We start from the raw sequence: 18,356 nt of genomic DNA on the forward strand, positions 1-18,356 counted from the left end.
TGTATGCACCCTGTCCTCTCTCTGTCTTGTTATGAGGAAGCCAACAGTGAACTATTCACTGTTAACTAGGGCAGCATTTCCACTCCAAACAAAGCTACTCACTGTGTGTTCACTGCAGCCTGCAATCTGGGAAATACTTTGCACTCCCTCTTCATTATATGCAAGACATTTAAACATCTAACCACTTCTTTTCTGAAGTCTTTTAATGTTCCATTAGTCCATAATTGGATGGCTACATGGAAGTCTACTTGAATAAATATTTTAGTCACCTCTATTAGTGACATCTGTAATAAAACTGTGATTTAAAAAATCCTAATTTTTTTATAACCAGGCAGAATGCCTTTTTAAGCACAGATTGGAAACCAAGAATATTACTGCCTTATCTATAATGAAGGGTTCAAAATAACGTAGCAGAAAAAAGATGTGAGTGTTTCCTTATGACAAATTTGTGTAAATCTATTAATACTTGGGAATTGGATAGCAAAATAATAATGGGTTGTTCTTTGTATTGGAGAGAGGTGAAAGGGCTCAATTTTGCAAACATGTATATGTAGGCCCTTATGCCATTGAATAGGAAGCTGGAATATTGGTATCAAAAAAGGTGTATATTTGTCAAAGTGCCAGAATTTTTTGCATAGGACAAGTGAAGAATAGTTGAATAAAGAGAATGTTTGCATTTTCTGGCTAATGGTTGATAGTAGTGGGCAATTATGAGGCACCATGTCAGCTTACCTGGGATGCCGCTGCCTGTTTAAATAAAGCAATTTTTAAGGTGAGTTGATTTAAAACTTTCAACCATGGCTTAGCAAGAATTTACACACAGATGTGCCCTGTACTGTAATGTTTGTTTCCTTTCAAAAGACAGATACATGGATACTTTTTGTAAATCAGACATAGGGTACCATGTGTACAGCTGCACGTGGCTCATCCCAGCTGAATTCAACCTCAGCCATGCTGTGTTTGTTTGTCTGCTTTCCTCTGTGGCATTAGCAAGAGTATTATCAAATCAGCCACTGTGTGTGAATTGAGTATAGTGCTGACTCTCCCAACTTTCTCTATGATCTTTTGGTTGGTTTAGGACAGGAAGAATATCTGAACACTGCGGACTAGAACATATGTAGGTGTTGCTAAAGGCAGCTGCAAGTCAGTTTTTTGCAGTGTCCATCAGGTCTTGGAGAAAAAATAAAATTCTGTTTCCTTCCAGACAACTGGAAAATGGGGAAATGTGGGAACACGGAATGCACTTCAAAAAAGCCAAACATTTTCTCAAACAAATTCTCAGAATTTCAGAATGGAAAGTTTTAATGTCAGGTGAATTTCTGTTTTTGCAGAATTGATTTGTTCTCTGTTAGGACTGTGCAAAGGGGGGCAAGTATCAGTCTATCACAAAGGCCAGCTGAGCTGTCTGGCCCTTTGAGCAAGAATCATTCCTTAGCTTGGCTCAGTTTTAGACTCCTCACTTAGGCTGCAAATATTAAGGATACAGGACTTTTATCAACTATATAAAATGTACATTAAACTATGATATGTTTATAGCCACATCTGAAGACTGACCACAATTCAGAAGATGACATCATCAAAGATGCTTTCCTGTAGCATTTTGACCGCTCTGAACAATGAGTTATTTAATGGGACACTGACTACTTAGAGCAATGTTTTTGGATGGGCTTTAGTCTAAAAAAGTAAGAACAAAAAATTAAACAGCTTTACTAGTCTGATTTTGTAGGGCAGATTAAGGGTGCTGTTTAGATCTCTAAACATAGACAAGATGCTTCAGTTGTTAATGATCTATTTTCCTCTATGAAATGATGTATGTGAAAAAGAAAACAGAACCATCTCTTTGATTAAGAACAAAATGTTTTTGATAGATCCAGTGATGTAACTGTATGGTTGGTATTAGCAACTACCATCTGGGTTTTTGAACAAATATTAATGATTTTTTCCTTATTAATTTTTTTTGTTGGTTACTGCAAACCAGCATGTCTTTGAGCCTTGATAATGATATTTGGTCTCTAAAGGTTGAGTCAAAGCAGTTAATGTTATGGGTGCAATGCTGAAAGATCTTTTTTTGTTTTGTTTAGCCTACAAGCCCTAAGTTTGGAAAAGCAGACTCATATGAAAAACTGGAAAAACTAGGGGAAGGGTCCTATGCCACAGTATACAAAGGAAAAAGCAAGTAAGTGGTGTTTTCTTTTCTTTTAATTTTGTGAGTAAATAAAGATAAGCAGAAAGTATCAAGTGATGTTGCTGAACATGTACATAGATCTCTGTGAATCCAAGTGCTGCTGGCTGCCATGTGCTCCAGTGGAAGGGGCTGAGACCATCGTGCACAGGTAGCACAGTGCATACACCAGAGAAAGATGAAGTTCTTGTAAATCTGATGTTTTGTTTGCACTTCAGTGTTGTGCTACTTCTTTGGTATCCATACCAAATTCATTCCTAGGGGTAAAAGCAAAATATGATGTCAGGTAGGGTTTTATGATGGCCTGAGAACAATGCTGAATATATGTGATAAGTTGTTCATTTGTGTTTATTGTTATTAAAAAACTTAAATAAAACAGCATGAAGGGAATGAATGGAATTTTGGGCTACTCTAGGTTTAGTTTGTTTACAATAGTTTATTTACAATTGTTGCAACTACTCTACCTCAAAATAATCTACTTTATACATGTCACATATTTTTTCAGCCACTTTAATGTTATCTGTTGTAGCTTTTTTATCCCCAAATGCCCTAAGCGCTTTTCTATTGCATAAAATAACTCAGTAAGCACACTTAAAATATACTTCTTCAGCCAGTGCTTCCATTCAGAGCTATCCATTGTGAAGCAGAGTGTCTTGTGCCATTTGACATATTTAATGAAATTTTCATAATCAAATTTCCAATAATAATAAACAAGTTGTAAAACAGGGATTTGGTACATGTGATATCTTTATTTTAAAACTTTGGTTAGTCAATAATACATGAGACAACACTGCCATTCCAGCAGGGAGTACCATGATGGTCATGGGACAGAATAGCTATGTAAAAAAAGAAAATATGTCTGAACATTTCCCAGGTTCATTAACTTGGTTAGGTATTGAAAATTATCTTTTTTCACTGAATATTTGTAATAAATTAAAATGAGGGTTCCCTCATCTGTCAATAGCTTGCTTAGGTATTGACAAGCATAATAACAGCTGATAGGAATAAAAACATGTTCTAAATGTAGAGGAAATATTCACACTTGTGCCATGCCACTGCAGGTATTGTCTTTCACTGGCAGCCTTCTTCAAGGAAAGGCTATTACTTTGTCTTGCTAATGGCTCAGTTATGCATTACCATAAGTTCCAGACATTATACATGTGTAAGCTTTTTATTGGGGTCTATGTAATATGAGAAAACAGTATAGATTTCAGCTTGTGCCTAATTACTAAAATCCTTGAGTAAAATCACAGTGAGTATCTGATGACAGTCAGTCCATATGTCTCAGCTTTCAGTAAGACTGAACTAAGGCAACAGAGCCACTGGATGTCCCATCAGTCAGTGGAACAGATTGAAATTTAAAAACAAAGCAAAACCCTTCCCTGAAGCTATTGCATTAATAGTGAACATGTTATGAAATGTAGATTGGTTAGAAATACTCATTTTAGTAGAGTTGCCTGCAAATCTGAAAGATGTACTTCAATGGTTTTAACGGTACTTGAATAATAAATTGGAATTACTGGGCATACTGCATTCTCTATTACAAACAGCTTGTTCTGAATAAGTAGTGAGAGTTATAACAATTATGTATGACTTTGTCCTGTTGCCTTGTAACATCTTCTGCAAGGTCTTTAAAAATGTGTTCTGACAAAAACACATTTTGACAAAAAGTATGTGCAACCAGAGTGTGAATGAGAATTCATATGCAGACAGTATTTCTACTGTTATAGTAGTATTCTGTCACCTGTTTGAATTTGACATTTTTTTTTTCCCTGTTGAGAGTTGAATAATTTCCATATTATCCAGCACAATTGACATTCGACACCTCCAGTCCAGGCTTCTGTTTCTTGAACTGTAGAGACAGTTGAATTACTTCATGGCAGGAAGAGGTTGTACTTTAAGAACTTGGGAAACACTGCAGGTGTTATCTGCTATTTCAAAAGGACTTGTTTGTTGAGGTAATGTAGCCCTGTTACCTCTCTGTCCCCTGAGAAGGTGAGGAATCTCTGACCCATGTGGTGTCCCCACAGAAGGAGGAGCATCACTGCTGTGATGGACTCTTGGGGAATGTAGGTGAGCAGGTGTGGGGTGAATGCATGAATGCATTGGCTCTGGCCCATCCCTGCAGTGTTTCAAAGATGTGGCACTTAGGGACATGTTTTAGTGGTGGGCCTGGCAGTGCTGGGTTAATGGTTGGACTCAGAGGTCTTTTCCAGCCTGAACAATTCCATGGTTACATGGCTGAGACCTGGACCTGGCTGTTGCTTTTCAAGCAGCTTTACTCTGATTGTTTATAGCTTTATTTTAAAATGATACAGGAATTGATAGAGATTTTTTTTTCCTAGGCTCTGATTTGGGTATGTAGGGTGAGACCATGCTATATATCACTGTTCCTCTGCCTACAGACTCAGTGGGAATACAAATGAGCCAAAGAGGTCTGTTTATTTTGGTATGTGCCCAGTTTGACTGCTGAAGGATTAAGTTCTCATGACACAATGCAAAATGCACACACATGATGGAAAAGCTGGAGCTGGTAACAAACAACAAGTGGATTTTGCTCAAAATGGTTGAGAATCCCTAACAACCAACTTTAGTGCTTGGTTTCTTTGTTTTGCCAAAATGTTTCTGAGATATTTCTTTAACTGTAGTTAAAGTTGGAACATTTAAGATTGTATTGAGCTATTTTAAATGATGCTTTATACTCAGAATTATTTTGCTCAGTGTTTGTCACCAGCTGCATGTGGCAATTGTTTGAGTTTGGGGTTTTTTATGCATTTCCTGAGATACATTTCAGCTTTTAAAATGATTTTCCCTGCTGATCATAATGATGGAATAAAACATTCTTAATCTTAGCATGCTATTCAGAGAGTCTAAAAGATGTATACCTGCCTGAACAGACACAAAATCAGCCATTCCTTTCCTAAGATTTAAAGTAATATGTACAGTAACTTGCTTTCAGAGCAACCCTGGCTTTTTGCATCTTGGAGCAGGATAAATGGTACCAAGCCCTTGTCTTCCTATAAAACTCATTGCTTTTCTATCTTTTTGAGCATCTGTGGTTGTATTCCAGGAAAGTGAAATGAAATGGGCTAATTCCTTTTACTGGATGATGGATTTCTCTTTCTGTAGTCAGATAAAAATGAATCCCTGGGGTGAAGAAGCAGCAGAGTGAAGAGGACTGTGTTATTGAGGGAAGTGAAGCAGTATTCTCTTAGGCTGGGCTTTTTGTTTATAGGAGAAACAGCCAAGCAGTCATTTTTTTCTGGCTGACAGTTGCATCAATAGGTAAATCTATTTGATTTCATGTGTTGCACATCAGACGTGTGTAATGAAACTCATCTTGGCATGTTCATTTTCTGCTTCCATTCAGGCTAGGTTCTCATATTTTACTTAGTTGTATAAAACCACAAGAGGCTACTCACTGCATGAAATTCAGGTGACTTTGAGGGGATTTATTTTATTGTAAAATTTTGGAGAAGTGGGCAGAGTAATTTACTGATAACACTGTAAAAAATGATGCAAGTTCCATTGACTCTGTATTTGATTAACACCTTGGATGTTCGCCATACAATAGGTGCAAAGCACTGGGTGGCCTTTGAATTCCTGTATCATTTCACTGTATGGTTGAGCTGAGCAAGTGCTGCCTGTCTGTGTATTGACATGTGTGTCTTCCTGCTGCTTCTTGAGCTTGTTTAAAAATTTACCTGAACATACAGCAGTGGGATCTGGCTTGATCTGTGCCACATAAGTGTTGATGTGAGTTGAGAGTCTGGAGATGAAGCTGGTGACAGCACAAGGGAGCTGCTGCCAACCAGAGTCCCTTGCAAAGCAGTGTGGAGGCCTTGCATTCCCCCACTGGGAGCTCTGCATATTGCACTTAAGGGAAAAACCTGTGCTTTTGGCAATTTTCTGTGTTGGCGTGCTTTCCAGCCTCTCCCACTGTGTTCAGTTGCCCTTCGAGGCAAAGAATTAAAAAAGATTGCCTCAGTTAAAGAGATGTGATCTGTGACTGCTGCTAGCACAGCACGTGTCTGTGTTTTGAGAGGCATGCCAGTGGTATCTGAACTGTGATCTTGATCTGCCTCTTGACTGTCCATGTGATTTTTCACTGTACCTTTACCTTTTTGGGCACCTTTACTGAATTGCATGTGCTCATAGTATTGCAAAAATGTGTAGAATTTGTTAAAAGCCACATCAAGATATTTTTGCCTATTTTCCCCTATCATAAAATTACATAATTTCAACTTACCCTTAGTAAAACACTTGTTTTAATGAATTCTGATCCCTATCCTTTTTAACTATTAATAGGAGAGATCAGCAGAGCACAGAGCAGAGCACAGTAGAAGCTGGTGCTGTCAACAGGAGCTCAAAGGCTGCTGATATAGGGCAGTCCTTCCATCCAGGCACCTCTCCCATTTCAGTTCAAAATATGAATTTTTGTTTTCAAGGTGACTCCAGCTTGTATCCAAAGATGAAAGGTATTTTTTCAGGGACCCCAGGCATTTGATATTTATGTCCATCAAAGGCAGTACCTTTTACTATTCACCTTAAAAGTCAATAGGGAGTTCATGGTGCAAAGTGGAGAGTAATCATGCTCAGCCAGGCATCGTGCTCTGTACTGGCCTTGTTTCCATGCTGTGTTATTCTGGAGGCAGCAGGGAATCTCTGAATAATCGGGGGGCACTGCCACTGTCTGTTACTGGCACGATGTATTGCAGTGTGTGCTATGAATATAGCTGACCATGATGTTTCATAAATATGTCTGTGGATGGCTGCTCACAAGAAAAGGGATGGCATGTGTATTTTGATTCTTATGTTTATGATGCTGAAACCTTCACTGAGGATGGCTGACAGGACTAATTGCTGTTCTGACTTCTGCTTTTGAAGTTGCAATTTTTTTTGCAAATAATCTTTTTACTTGTCATGAGATCTCTTTGACTCTGATTATCTTTTATGCTCAATCTGCTGCAAGTGCCATAAGCTTGCAATGGTCAAGCTGCCATTTTTCAGTCATTCCCCAAGCTTTACTCTATGCCCACGTGAGGTGTTGTGTTCACAGGCTCCCTGATAAGTTTCATGTTCAACAGTCCAGTTCACAGGAAAGTTTTTATTCATGTTATGGCCAATTTATTTAGACTGATATTTCAAAATTACGCTGATTCTTATTGCCTTAATGACCTAAACTTTCCTAACCTTTTCTTTATTTCTTGAAAATTGTGTGAAATTAGTGTCCTACAAATGAAATCCTCTTTTCATCTGAGGATAACAGATGGCTGGAAAAGGAATACATATTCATGGGTTACAAAAAGGCACTTTATGGTTACCAACTAGTCTTTCTTTTTCCCCCCCACCCTCATTTTTTAACTTATTTCCTTAACTGATTTTTGTAGGCAAGTTATGACATGGGATTATAAAATGTTTTAAAGAAATCTCTAGCATTGTAAATCTTTATTAAAAATAGGAACTTAAAGTTGAATTAGATAGAAAACTAATGACAACTAGATGTTCAACTAAAATGCCAAACGGTGGAAAAATTATTAAAGTAGAGTAAGTGCTAAAATAAATTACTAGGATTCTAACTAGAAGATGAATCATTGACTGTATTGATCACTTACTGAGTGAATTTTTCAGCATTGAAAATAAAGATTGGGAAATTTTTTCTTCATAGTTGAAAATACAAAAATAACATCACACTGTATGCGCTGTGCTTCAACTTGAATGCAGTTTAAGGAGGGGACTTAGTATTATTACCTCTCATAGCAGGGGACAAAACTGAAGAAAGTAAGTCTATTATATTACTTACCCAGGACTGCCCTGGAAAACTTGGTAGACAAACTAGGACAGAATACAGTTACTGTAGGTACATGCGCAGAGTTACTGGACAGTGCCTTATTGGCCATGTATGCATGACTGGAAGGGTAGGGAGAATACTGAATTAATTTGCCAGCTGCCATTGTGCACCATTGCATTTTCCAGTTTGCTGATCAGTGGCATCTCTCAGCAGATCCCCTGTGACTGTCACTGTGCACAGTGGTAAGAGGCCCTTGTTTATCAGGGATAGCTCTGTTTGTCTTACACCTCTCTTTCTGCGAGCCCCAGTGGGGTGTGGGAGATGTGAGGGGAGTGCAGCAGGATGTGCTCAGCACTGCTGTGCCTGCTGCCCTTCCCAGGGCACTCCTTCCAGCAGGCACAGGTCGAGTACAGCCCCTGTGCTTGGATGAGCTGCTGGCTAGTTTGAACTGATGTGAGCTGGGGCTAAGCTCTTATCTTACCTGCTCCTGTTCAAGTGAGGGCTGCCACACTCTTTGTACGAGACTGCCTTGACTTCTAAGTTCCAGTGACAGCACTAATTAATAATTTAAATCCTTCATCTCACATGAAACCCTTTGATCTTCTGTTTTTTCAGCCCTAATAAATGTCAGCACTATGAAGTATCTTTAATCCACTGGCTTCTACTAAGATGAGGTAACTTTGGCCTAGGATGAGGTTAAAAGATGGTGGGATTCAAAAAGAGAAATTCAGGGCCTGTGTTAGTCCCCTTGAGAATTTACATGTTTGGGCTTTAGCAGGACTGGGAGTGGCTTTTGTAAACTAGAAGTATAAGTCCTTTTTAGTAAGAAAAATATAATATAAGCCATGTTTACACTGAACTGTCTTTTATGTTAATGATTAAAAGAAGTGTTTCCCTCAATGTGGAATTAGTTATTCGTTGGTAGAATAATCAGAGGTGACTAAACCTACAGTGAATGTGCCTCTGTCAGGTTTCTTCAAAGGAAATTTCTGGCAGAGCCTGATTTCATTAGGCCCCCATGGTCTGTTTGGAGTTTTAGGTGTCTGTTTATGACATCAGTATCACTACAGAGTAGATCTAATTAGGTATTCTCAAGGTTTGATCATCAAACTTTGAGATTTTCCTCTAAATGAATATTTAACAATTGCAAGTTATTTTTCTTCACAAGAATTAGTTTCTTGAAATTTGTATCACAAATTAGAGCATCATCCCAATATCTTCTACTGATTTTTCTTTGCAGAAGTGTTCCCAAGCTTAGCACTTGCACAAATTATGAGCTCAACCTCAACTCCAGACAGTGGTAAAACTCAGTATTATATAAACAGATTGAAATCAGAATTGGCAGATTTTGTGTTAATTGACTCTTTTAAATGTGTATATTTAGAACATTTATGTCATCTAAATATATCTGAAGAACTTGAGAAAATAGTGTTATTGTACTCTTTTGTTCTCTATGTGGCATCATCAGCTTTATCCCCAGTGAAGCCAATTAAATAATCAGTTACTTTATATTCATCAGTATTATATGTTCTTAATGATGCATTAAATAATTTCCAATTTTCTCTATTTTCTCATAAATGGTCATTTTTAATAAATGTTTTTATTTTGGTAGTGCTGATATTTGCTGGTTTAGAAAATGCAGAATGACACATTATCTTAGCATTTTTTGTAATATCTGACTCATTTGTTTTTTTTTATAATATGCAGACTTTTACTTTATGCTGCATAAAGCAATTTGGACTAATTTTTCTATTGCCTACGTTGCATATATAATCAGAAAGTTATTAGAAAAATTTATAATGTTAAAGTGAGGAATTTCCATAAATTGGAAAGCTGTCCACCAGCTGCAGGTGTTTTGCCTAGACTAAAGTAGTTTTGTGTGATAATTAGAGAGGCTTTAGACTTCTGTACTTTCTCTGAAGGTGTTTCAATGAGAAAGAGAAAGCAAGTTAGCTTAGGAGGGAGGATGGCTTAGAAAATAGGAATTCTTTTGCCAATATTGTCCTTAATAGAAGCTAATGTGGCAGTTGACAGGCTGGGCATAAGATGATAAGTGTAATCTTTGACGCAGTGAAGTGTACTGTTTTGAGAAGGTGTGAAATTGTTTGCTTTGGACAGTGGGTAATAGAGGTGGTTTAATGAATCCTGGATGTTAAAAGAATCAGTGGTGTTGCCTTTTCACTGTCTAAAAGGCAGTCTCCTTGTCAGCTTCCTACTTGGCTTTGAAATAATGAAAATACTGAGCATGCTTTGAAAGTTATGGAAGACAAATGTGAAGCAATATCTGGAAGGAGTTCTGCCTAACCTTATCTAATCACTTCTGAAGTCTGCAAAGACAGGTATTGATAGATTGCAGAGGTAATTTTACCCAGTTTTCCTTTTTTCAGTGTTGTTTCTAAGGAAATTGCCATATTATTTTGACATGGCATTTCAAGTTTCAGGGTGCAATTTCATGACATAGCTGGCTTGATCCCATGACACCTGCTTCTCAAAAGGTGAACCCAGTTCTTATGTATTTGTTAATGTTTTTTCCTTTTTTAAATGCCTTTATAATTTTTAAAAAGTATTATTTAACACTTTTTGAAGGGCCAGTCTTCTCCTATTTAAGCTCCCTAAGCACTCTCATTGTAAAGTCCAGCAGAAATGACAGCAAATACAAGTCAGTGTCAGGAGTGTGTGGCAAGGTTTAAGCAGGAGTAACCTCTACTGTGAGGCAGCTCTTAGCTCATCTTTTCAGCATCATCTAACTGCACCCTGAGATTGCATCAGTGGGAGGATAATTAAAGGATGTGAATAAACACCCTATCTCTGTAATTGATACTTCATAATTTCTCACATCTCCAGTTTTATATGCTCCTGTTTATAGAAAATTAAATGGAAAAAAAAAGATTTTAATGACTGGGTAGTAAATGAGAATAAGGAGGCTGTTATATTATGGAAATTATAGATTGATATGTTGGAGATAAATTGTATTAAAGAGGAGAATGAAATCCCAGAGGAACACTACTTGTGATTGGTTTGATTATTTTGGTAGAACTAAGAGTTGCCATGATATCTATCAAGATGATGACAGATACCAATGACAAAGGGGCAATGATAACTAAAAAGAACAGCTCACCTACTGTGTTTAACTGTGAATTTTTTGAAATGGGTTCCGTACTATTGCTATTTGTGTTATATATTTCTCTTCATGAACCAGTGGAATGTAGAACTTCAGATTAAAATGAACATAAGCTACACAATGCTGTATGTTTTTTTGTCCTTCTCTTCATATGCCTGTTTCCTTAGTACCTCTTTGCCCTGTTTTTTTTCATTGTATTTTACATCACCTTCCCTGAACACAGGATCTGTCCTGTTCTTTATCTACAAAATGATCTTGCTTTTCTTTCTTAAATTCCTCCTGCAGTTATTTCATCTGTTGCAAAATATTCAAGTTTTTCAGGTATCTAAGTAATATGTATGTGATAGGTAGGTTGGTGGATTGATGGAGGTATTGAAAACGACACATGTTTATGAACTGCATGTCTGTCATCAGTCCTGCTTTTAACATGGTTCATTCTCCTGTCTGAGCATGACACATGAAGTTACTTGAGGCAAGGCTTATCTTTTTCTGATGCCATAAATCCTGTTTGAATCCAAATTTAAAAATATGTAAGACAATTATAAGGGAAATCCAGGAGAGTTAAGCTGATAATTTCTTTTCAACAGTGACTAGCGGCCTGAGACTTGGACTGGTGCCAGCCTGAATATTATGACTAATTGGAAGGTGATGAGTAAACCATCTTTTGATAACCAGGATTTCTTAACTTGGTCAGAGTCATTGTGTTATGTTCTGTATAGGGCTAATGAGTTTTGGTAATTATGAAAGAGGAATAATCAGAAGAAACAAGACAGTAGCCATCCGTCACTGAAGTCCTATAACTGCAAAAATTAAAAGCCTGAGGGAGAAGATGAATTCAGAGTTGGTGGTTGTTCATATCATCTTGCCTTGAAAATTTAAAACATGTTGTAAAGCCATCCCTCTTGTAGTACAGGAGAGAATTGCCTCCATGACTACAGGAGTGTGAAGGCTCCAATGTGTCCTTGAGCTTTGTGGCTGTAAAGGCGAACTTTGCTTTTACAGAAATACATCTTAATGATAATAATAACAATATTTTTTAAAAACTGTATTATGCCTTTTTGGTAGTTTATCTTTGCCACTGCTTGTTGTACATGGGGAGTTTGTTAAAGTTTCATGATATGAGTTTGTTCTTGAAGAGGGTAATGGATACCAGCTTTGTTCCATTTTTGTGAGATTTTATTTGGATTAACTGAACCAACTGGATTTTTTGCAAGGCCTGGAATGTAATTAATGTGTGGTGATAGTTTGAATGCTAAAAATGAAACAAGACAAATAGATTTTACGCAAAAATGACCTGTTAAGAACTTTTGTCTCTGGGAACACAAAATATTTTTAAACTTATAAATGAGAGCTATTATAATCTAAAAGTAGCCCGGGCCGTGTAGTCAAGAATATGCCTCAGGAACAATCCTGCCCTAGTGGGAAATGACCAGAATGACCTAAGAATTATTTCATTACACAGACTTTGTAACTTTTTGGAGGTTATACTAATGTGTATCATGTTGTGGGAAGGAGGTAATCTGTATAAATCTGGATATACTGCATGTAAAGTGATTGATGAAAATCATATGCCTTTTCCTCTGAACAGTTTGATCAAATAATGAACAGATATTTTATAACAGAAACTTTAAATTGTGTTACTTCTTAACAAAGCTTCAGTAACAAAGCTGTGGTAGAAAGGAAGCAGACTGACTCACAGAAAACTGAGATCATTTCTTGGATTGCATCTGAGTGTGAAAATATAAAGTTGACATTATGGAAGCTATGAAGTGCTTCTTACAGTGCTGTAGATGAATCACTGGCATTGACAGGGAGAAATTGAATAAGTACATGATAGGAAATAAGTTCTATTATAAGAAATACTGTTTCTTCTATAATTTTGGTTTTTCAAAATTTCTCCTTCCCCTCCCCTGTTTCCCTTTCAGGGTAAATGGAAAGCTGGTGGCATTGAAGGTGATTAGATTACAAGAAGAGGAAGGAACCCCATTTACTGCTATCAGGGAAGGTATGCACTCACAATTAGTGATGATATATGTGGGTTTTTTTCTTTTGTAATTGCATTGTGCTTCTTATTTCTGTGCCATGCTATAGTGAATAGCTTGAGAATTCAAATTACATGGTAACGTTCTCAGTAGGATGAAACTTTGGTGCTTCAGAAACAAAGCCTCTGGTGTGGGAGTTCTTGTTAAAGAATGCAGCTCTGCCTGTGCTTTGGCTCCTGTTAGATTTACTACACGAACAGTACTGGGGAGCATGTGTGAGGTGGGTGTGAGAAGCCACTCTGGAAGAGGAGGGAGCTGTGTAAGATGCATTTCTGGCCCGCAGGCAGCACCTAGGATGAAGGTAGATGTGATTTTTCATATATACGCAGCGTGAAGCAATGACAAGCATTTCTTGATAAAGGCAATCAAAAGATCATCGAGCAGAACTGCAGGCACTTTTGAAGCTGTGTGTGGTTTGCAACTAGCTTGTGTTTGTTTTTCCTTCCCCATGGACTCTAAGTTGTGTGGCCTGGGAATTGTTCTTATCTACGGTGCCTGGAGATTCCTGTTAAGCTTTCTGCTCCATCCTTTATCCCTCCTCGACAGCCTCTCCTGGTCCCTAGTGACGGCTGCTTTATCTGAGCCTGTCTGTATCAAGCTCCTGTACAGAAATTGGTGGATATGCCTTCTTTGTGTGGTCCTGCTCTTATAGAAGGTACTAAAAATGAGCCTTGGTAGAGAAATAATAAACAATTTACCATCACAGCACTTATTCAGACTCAGCTGAAATTGGTAATGAACTAAAGAGATGAAACTGCTACGACTTTGAGGCACCCCTTAAAACTTCACTATCAGCCTAATTCCCAGGATGAGATGAACCAGGGAGGTACTGGAACATCAGCCCTCACAGGCTCTGCAGTTGGCCCTCCATGTGAGATGTCTGGCTTCATGACCATGAGAGCCCAGACACAGCAGCTGTAGCTCCCTTGTGCCTTGCTCCTGCAGCCATCTGTCTGCTGTATGTCTGTCTGTACAATGAGCCCATTCTGGAGTAGGCTGGGCAAAAAACCTCATGTTTCATGTGATTGACACCCTGAAGTCACTAAACTACTGTGGATTTCCATCCCAAGACTGTGCATTTTAAAGGTGGCTCTTTCACAAAGGAGGGAAAACTGTGGGTGGCAAATTTATGAAGGAATTTCCGCAGTTCTTCTCTACTGCTTCATCTGAGTAACAATTATTGAATGATCTGACACATTTATTCATAACAATATCTATTTTATGTGTGAGCTGTCTGTCCCTGCAGCTGTGCTGTGATAACGAGGTGTGCAGAGGGCTACGGGTGCAGCTTTCAATATCTTTAATGCTGAGTTCAAGTTATAACAGTCTGTGTTTCAAATATGTTTATTGTTCTTCAGGTTTGTAGTTGATAGGGTACTGACTTAATGAGAGAATAGTAAATACGGCTTTCTTGTGCCTTTTTGGTGACACTTAAAAGGTTTTTTTAATGTGAGCTTGGTCTAGATGAAAGCTTATAGTGCTGTAACAGTCAAATTCAGTATAATCCCTTTCCCTTCATAAATAGTGTGGTGTGTGAGCTCAGTATACAGAAGTATTCATTAGGAACAAGAACAGAAATTTTTCCCACTTGCTATGTTAAAAAAATTATAAAGGCATAGTTGCATGAAAATACTTCCCAAACTGTCATTGGAAAGTTTTATTTTTAGCTGTGACTACAATACTGTGGTTGAAGCCAGTTTAATAGTAGTAGAATAGCTTTAATAGTAGTAGAATAATTGTCTTGTCTAGAAAAGCTCTTGAAGTTAATAATACCAAATCAACGGTGCAGCATTGATTATGGTAGGACTGTGTGCATCCATTGTATTTTTAAGTCTTCATCTAAGCTGAGACTAGATCCAAAGAATATTAGGATACTAAAAAAGTTTTTTCTTGGCTCTTGTAGACTCTTGGATAGGTGGGATCACACTTGGGTTATAGGCAGTTTATGAGGGTTTTTTGGTGTAAATGAAATCTCATCTCCTTGACAGTGAAATTTCTTTCAGGAGCTATCAGTATAAGTGCAATGCTGTATGTTTTATGTCATGTAGATGTCACACACACCTGATATGTAAGATGAGAAGGGGAAAAAAATCTATATTTATTTAGGCTTTGACTTTTCTGTTGTTGGTTTTGATTTTGTCAGAAACAAATATTAGGGCCAGAAAAGTAAGGAAAGCTGAATTAGAAATGCAAATTTCCGGCGACCTCTCTGATGTTATGCCAGGCTGGTAGTATTTGACAGTAACGCTATGGCCACTGCAGCCTTCACTAGCAGGACCTTAGGAAGCTCCTCCTTTCCTCTTGGCAGCATCTCATCCATCTTGGACATGCTGAGTTCTGTAATGCATCCATGACTGCTGTCAGCTACAAGGGTGGGGAGAAAAAAAGGGAAAAAATAAATGCTTCTATGAGCTCTTAAAATTATCTGATAAGTTTGATATGGAAAAACAGTGAGAATGGGACACTGTGTTAAGCTGTTTTCTCTTGATCTTTGATGATTAACCAAGGGCTCCAGTGCCATCATTTAGTCTGGGACAACTAGAACAAGGACAAATACCACTGAAGATGAGATCAACTTCTAATTTCAGTTATCTGAGGAATAGTGTTCCCATAATGGAAAAATGCATATATGATGGTATGAGCCAGAGGTCTGTTGAAGGGCATTTCTTTCCAAACTCTTTCATAATGGAGAAACCAGGCAGGTTTCATCTTGGCTTGCTCCTTATTTTCTAATTTTCCAACAATGCAAGGCAAATTCAGGCAGAAGTCTAGTTAGTTGTAAATTAAAACTACTGTTAGAAAACTGTTTAACATTTCTCCTGGCTCCTTGAGTAAAGCAGTGAGAGAAAATAGCATTTCTGCTCAGTGCTCCTGAGGGGGATGCTGTGTGATGCTAATTTGGGGGATGTTACAGCCTGAAATCCTAAGCAGTGGTCATGCTGAGGGAATGTTGTAGCTGCCTATGTACAGGGAAGCATATTGTTACTGTTGTGACAGCAGCAGAATGAAGCTCAAAGTAAAACAAAGCTACAAAGGAAAAAGACTAGGAGAAGTGGGAAAATGGAGGAGATAAATATGGAATGTGTGGCTGTAGAGACAAGTGCTAACTTGGTTGAAGCAGTAAGTGGAAGAAAAAGTGAAAAAAACTCCAACTGAACAAAAAAACCCCCAGTAAATCTGCATAAGGGAAATCATAGTTAATTTTAAGGCCTGGGGGAGGTTTAGCTGAAGCTTCAATTAAAGCTTATAAAGTAAGTCTGCTTTTACAGCAGATAAGGGTTTGTGTCTTCTACCATCAAAGTTCCATAGATTTAAATGAAAATAGGTGAATGTGGCATATTTAGTGGTGCAGTTCAGCTCACTATTGAATTTCTAGAACAAAGTTTAGAAGTGGCCTATGCTAAGTGTTCTTTCTACTTGGGCTGAGTTAAATGTACCAGCTTACTACCATACAGTAGTATGCAGTTTATGGGATGTTTCTGAATTTAATTCACTTAGTCTGAGATAATCTAATTTACTTTTGAAGAGCCCAAGGAGGAAAAAAAAAAAAAAAAGAAAAAAGGAGAAAAAAAGCACAACTGATTTGGTGTATGTACTTGAGTGGGATAAATCAATGAGATTTTCTGATAACATTTATATGAGTGACTCAGCCCACCATCTCACTGTTGTGGGCTAAGTGTGCCTGCAACAGTGATATCCAAAACACTGTGGAGTCTGAAAGACATTTACATCCCATTTTTTCATTTAAAATAAGTTCGGTAGTATACAGATTAGCAAGTTATTTGTTTTCTGTGTTAATCAAGTTGTGGTTTGTCCTTTTACTGTAATGCTCTTTATCAACTGTTCAGAGATGGTTCAGCATCAGACTTGAAGTATTATTAAACCCACAGCAGCCAGGAGAAAAGGTCACTGACCTTAACTTTTATCTCAGGTATTTCATTCTCTTAATTTCCTGTAGAATCATATGTCCATCTAGGCTAAATACTGAACTGTGTGGTAGATTCTAATTCTGGGAACAGCTTGATTAACAGTGCTGTAGTTATCTTTTTTTCATTTTGGGTAATAATATTGCTTTTATCCAGCATGACAACAATTTTGCTTTTTGGATTCATATATAGACAAACATCCCTTGGCTTTATCAGCACCTTGCTTCTGAGGTAACTTGCTTACTGTGCTCCTTTCTTGGGTAACAAAATTCTTTCTTCCCCATCCCATTCATGAAAACTTTTTTTGCCTTTGTTTTTAATTTTCCGCTCTTGAAAATATTGCTATTTACTATAGCAATAAAACCTTATTCCAGGGTTTTGGTCTATTGAAATGTTTCATTTCCCATAGGTCTGGATGGTGTTTCAAAGCATCATCAAGTTTTGTAGCTATTTTTGTAGTTGTCATTTAATTTCCATGATTGGGCAACTTTCAGTTTGTTTTTCTTTTTATTAATTACTGTATTCACATGTTGTAATTTATATGTATTTGTACCCATTTGTGTCACTTTTAAAGGTGCTCATGTGACAGTTTCTACATCTTTGATTTGGCAGTTTCTCAGATGATACTTTTCCATCTACTTCATTGTCAAAGGCTGTGGTCCTAATGCCATGTATGGATAGCAGCATGCAGAAATACAACATAAGTGCTCTGGAAGCATCTGCTGTATTGCATTATAAAATTAGAATATGGGAATGACTTAATGATTATTTTTTAAATTTTTAAAGAACAGTTTATCATGCATATTGAATAAGTTCATTTTGTGAGTTGGGGGAGAGCGCTTAGTGCATCTGAGTGCCAATATAGAGCATGGAAGAGAGATGCTTGATTATTGGCCACAGAACATCTTCAGAAGTCTTCAAAGCTTTGGGTCTCTGCATCCTTATCTCACTGTGTGGTAGCAGTGAGTCAAAAGGAGGCTGCCAAGATGATTAGAGGGATAGAGCAGCTTTCCTGTGAGGAAGGCTGAGAGAATTGGGTTTATTCAGTCTGGAAAAGGGAAGGCTTAGGAATTACCAATTGCAGCTCTCCAGTACCTGTAGGTGCCTACAAGAAAGACAGAGAGGGACTTTTAACAAGAGCATGTGGTGACAGGACACAAGGAAATGGCTTTAAACTGACAAAGAGTGGCTATTAAGAAGAATTTCTTTACTGTGAGGGTTGTGAGGCACTGGAACAGGTTGCCCAGAGAAATTGTGGCTGTCCCATCCCTGGAAATGTTCAAGGCCAGTTTGA

At 37.7% G+C, this 18,356-nt stretch overlaps 1 protein-coding gene across 4 annotated transcripts in view; it reads left to right on the plus strand.

The window, feature by feature from the left end:
- CDK14 (cyclin dependent kinase 14) overlaps positions 1 to 18,356 on the plus strand; it is a 350,786-nt gene that overhangs the window by 92,723 nt on the left and 239,707 nt on the right. For all 4 annotated transcript variants that reach the window (XM_063151059.1, XM_063151053.1, XM_063151075.1 and 1 more), the window contains 2 exons: positions 2,082 to 2,176; positions 13,020 to 13,099. In XM_063151059.1, the coding sequence (XP_063007129.1) occupies positions 2,082 to 2,176; positions 13,020 to 13,099 (175 nt within the window). The remainder of the gene's footprint in view (positions 1 to 2,081; positions 2,177 to 13,019; positions 13,100 to 18,356) is intronic.

Source organism: Melospiza melodia, chromosome 1 (assembly GCF_035770615.1).
Source record: "Melospiza melodia melodia isolate bMelMel2 chromosome 1, bMelMel2.pri, whole genome shotgun sequence".
In the NCBI taxonomy this organism is placed as follows: domain Eukaryota; kingdom Metazoa; phylum Chordata; class Aves; order Passeriformes; family Passerellidae; genus Melospiza; species Melospiza melodia.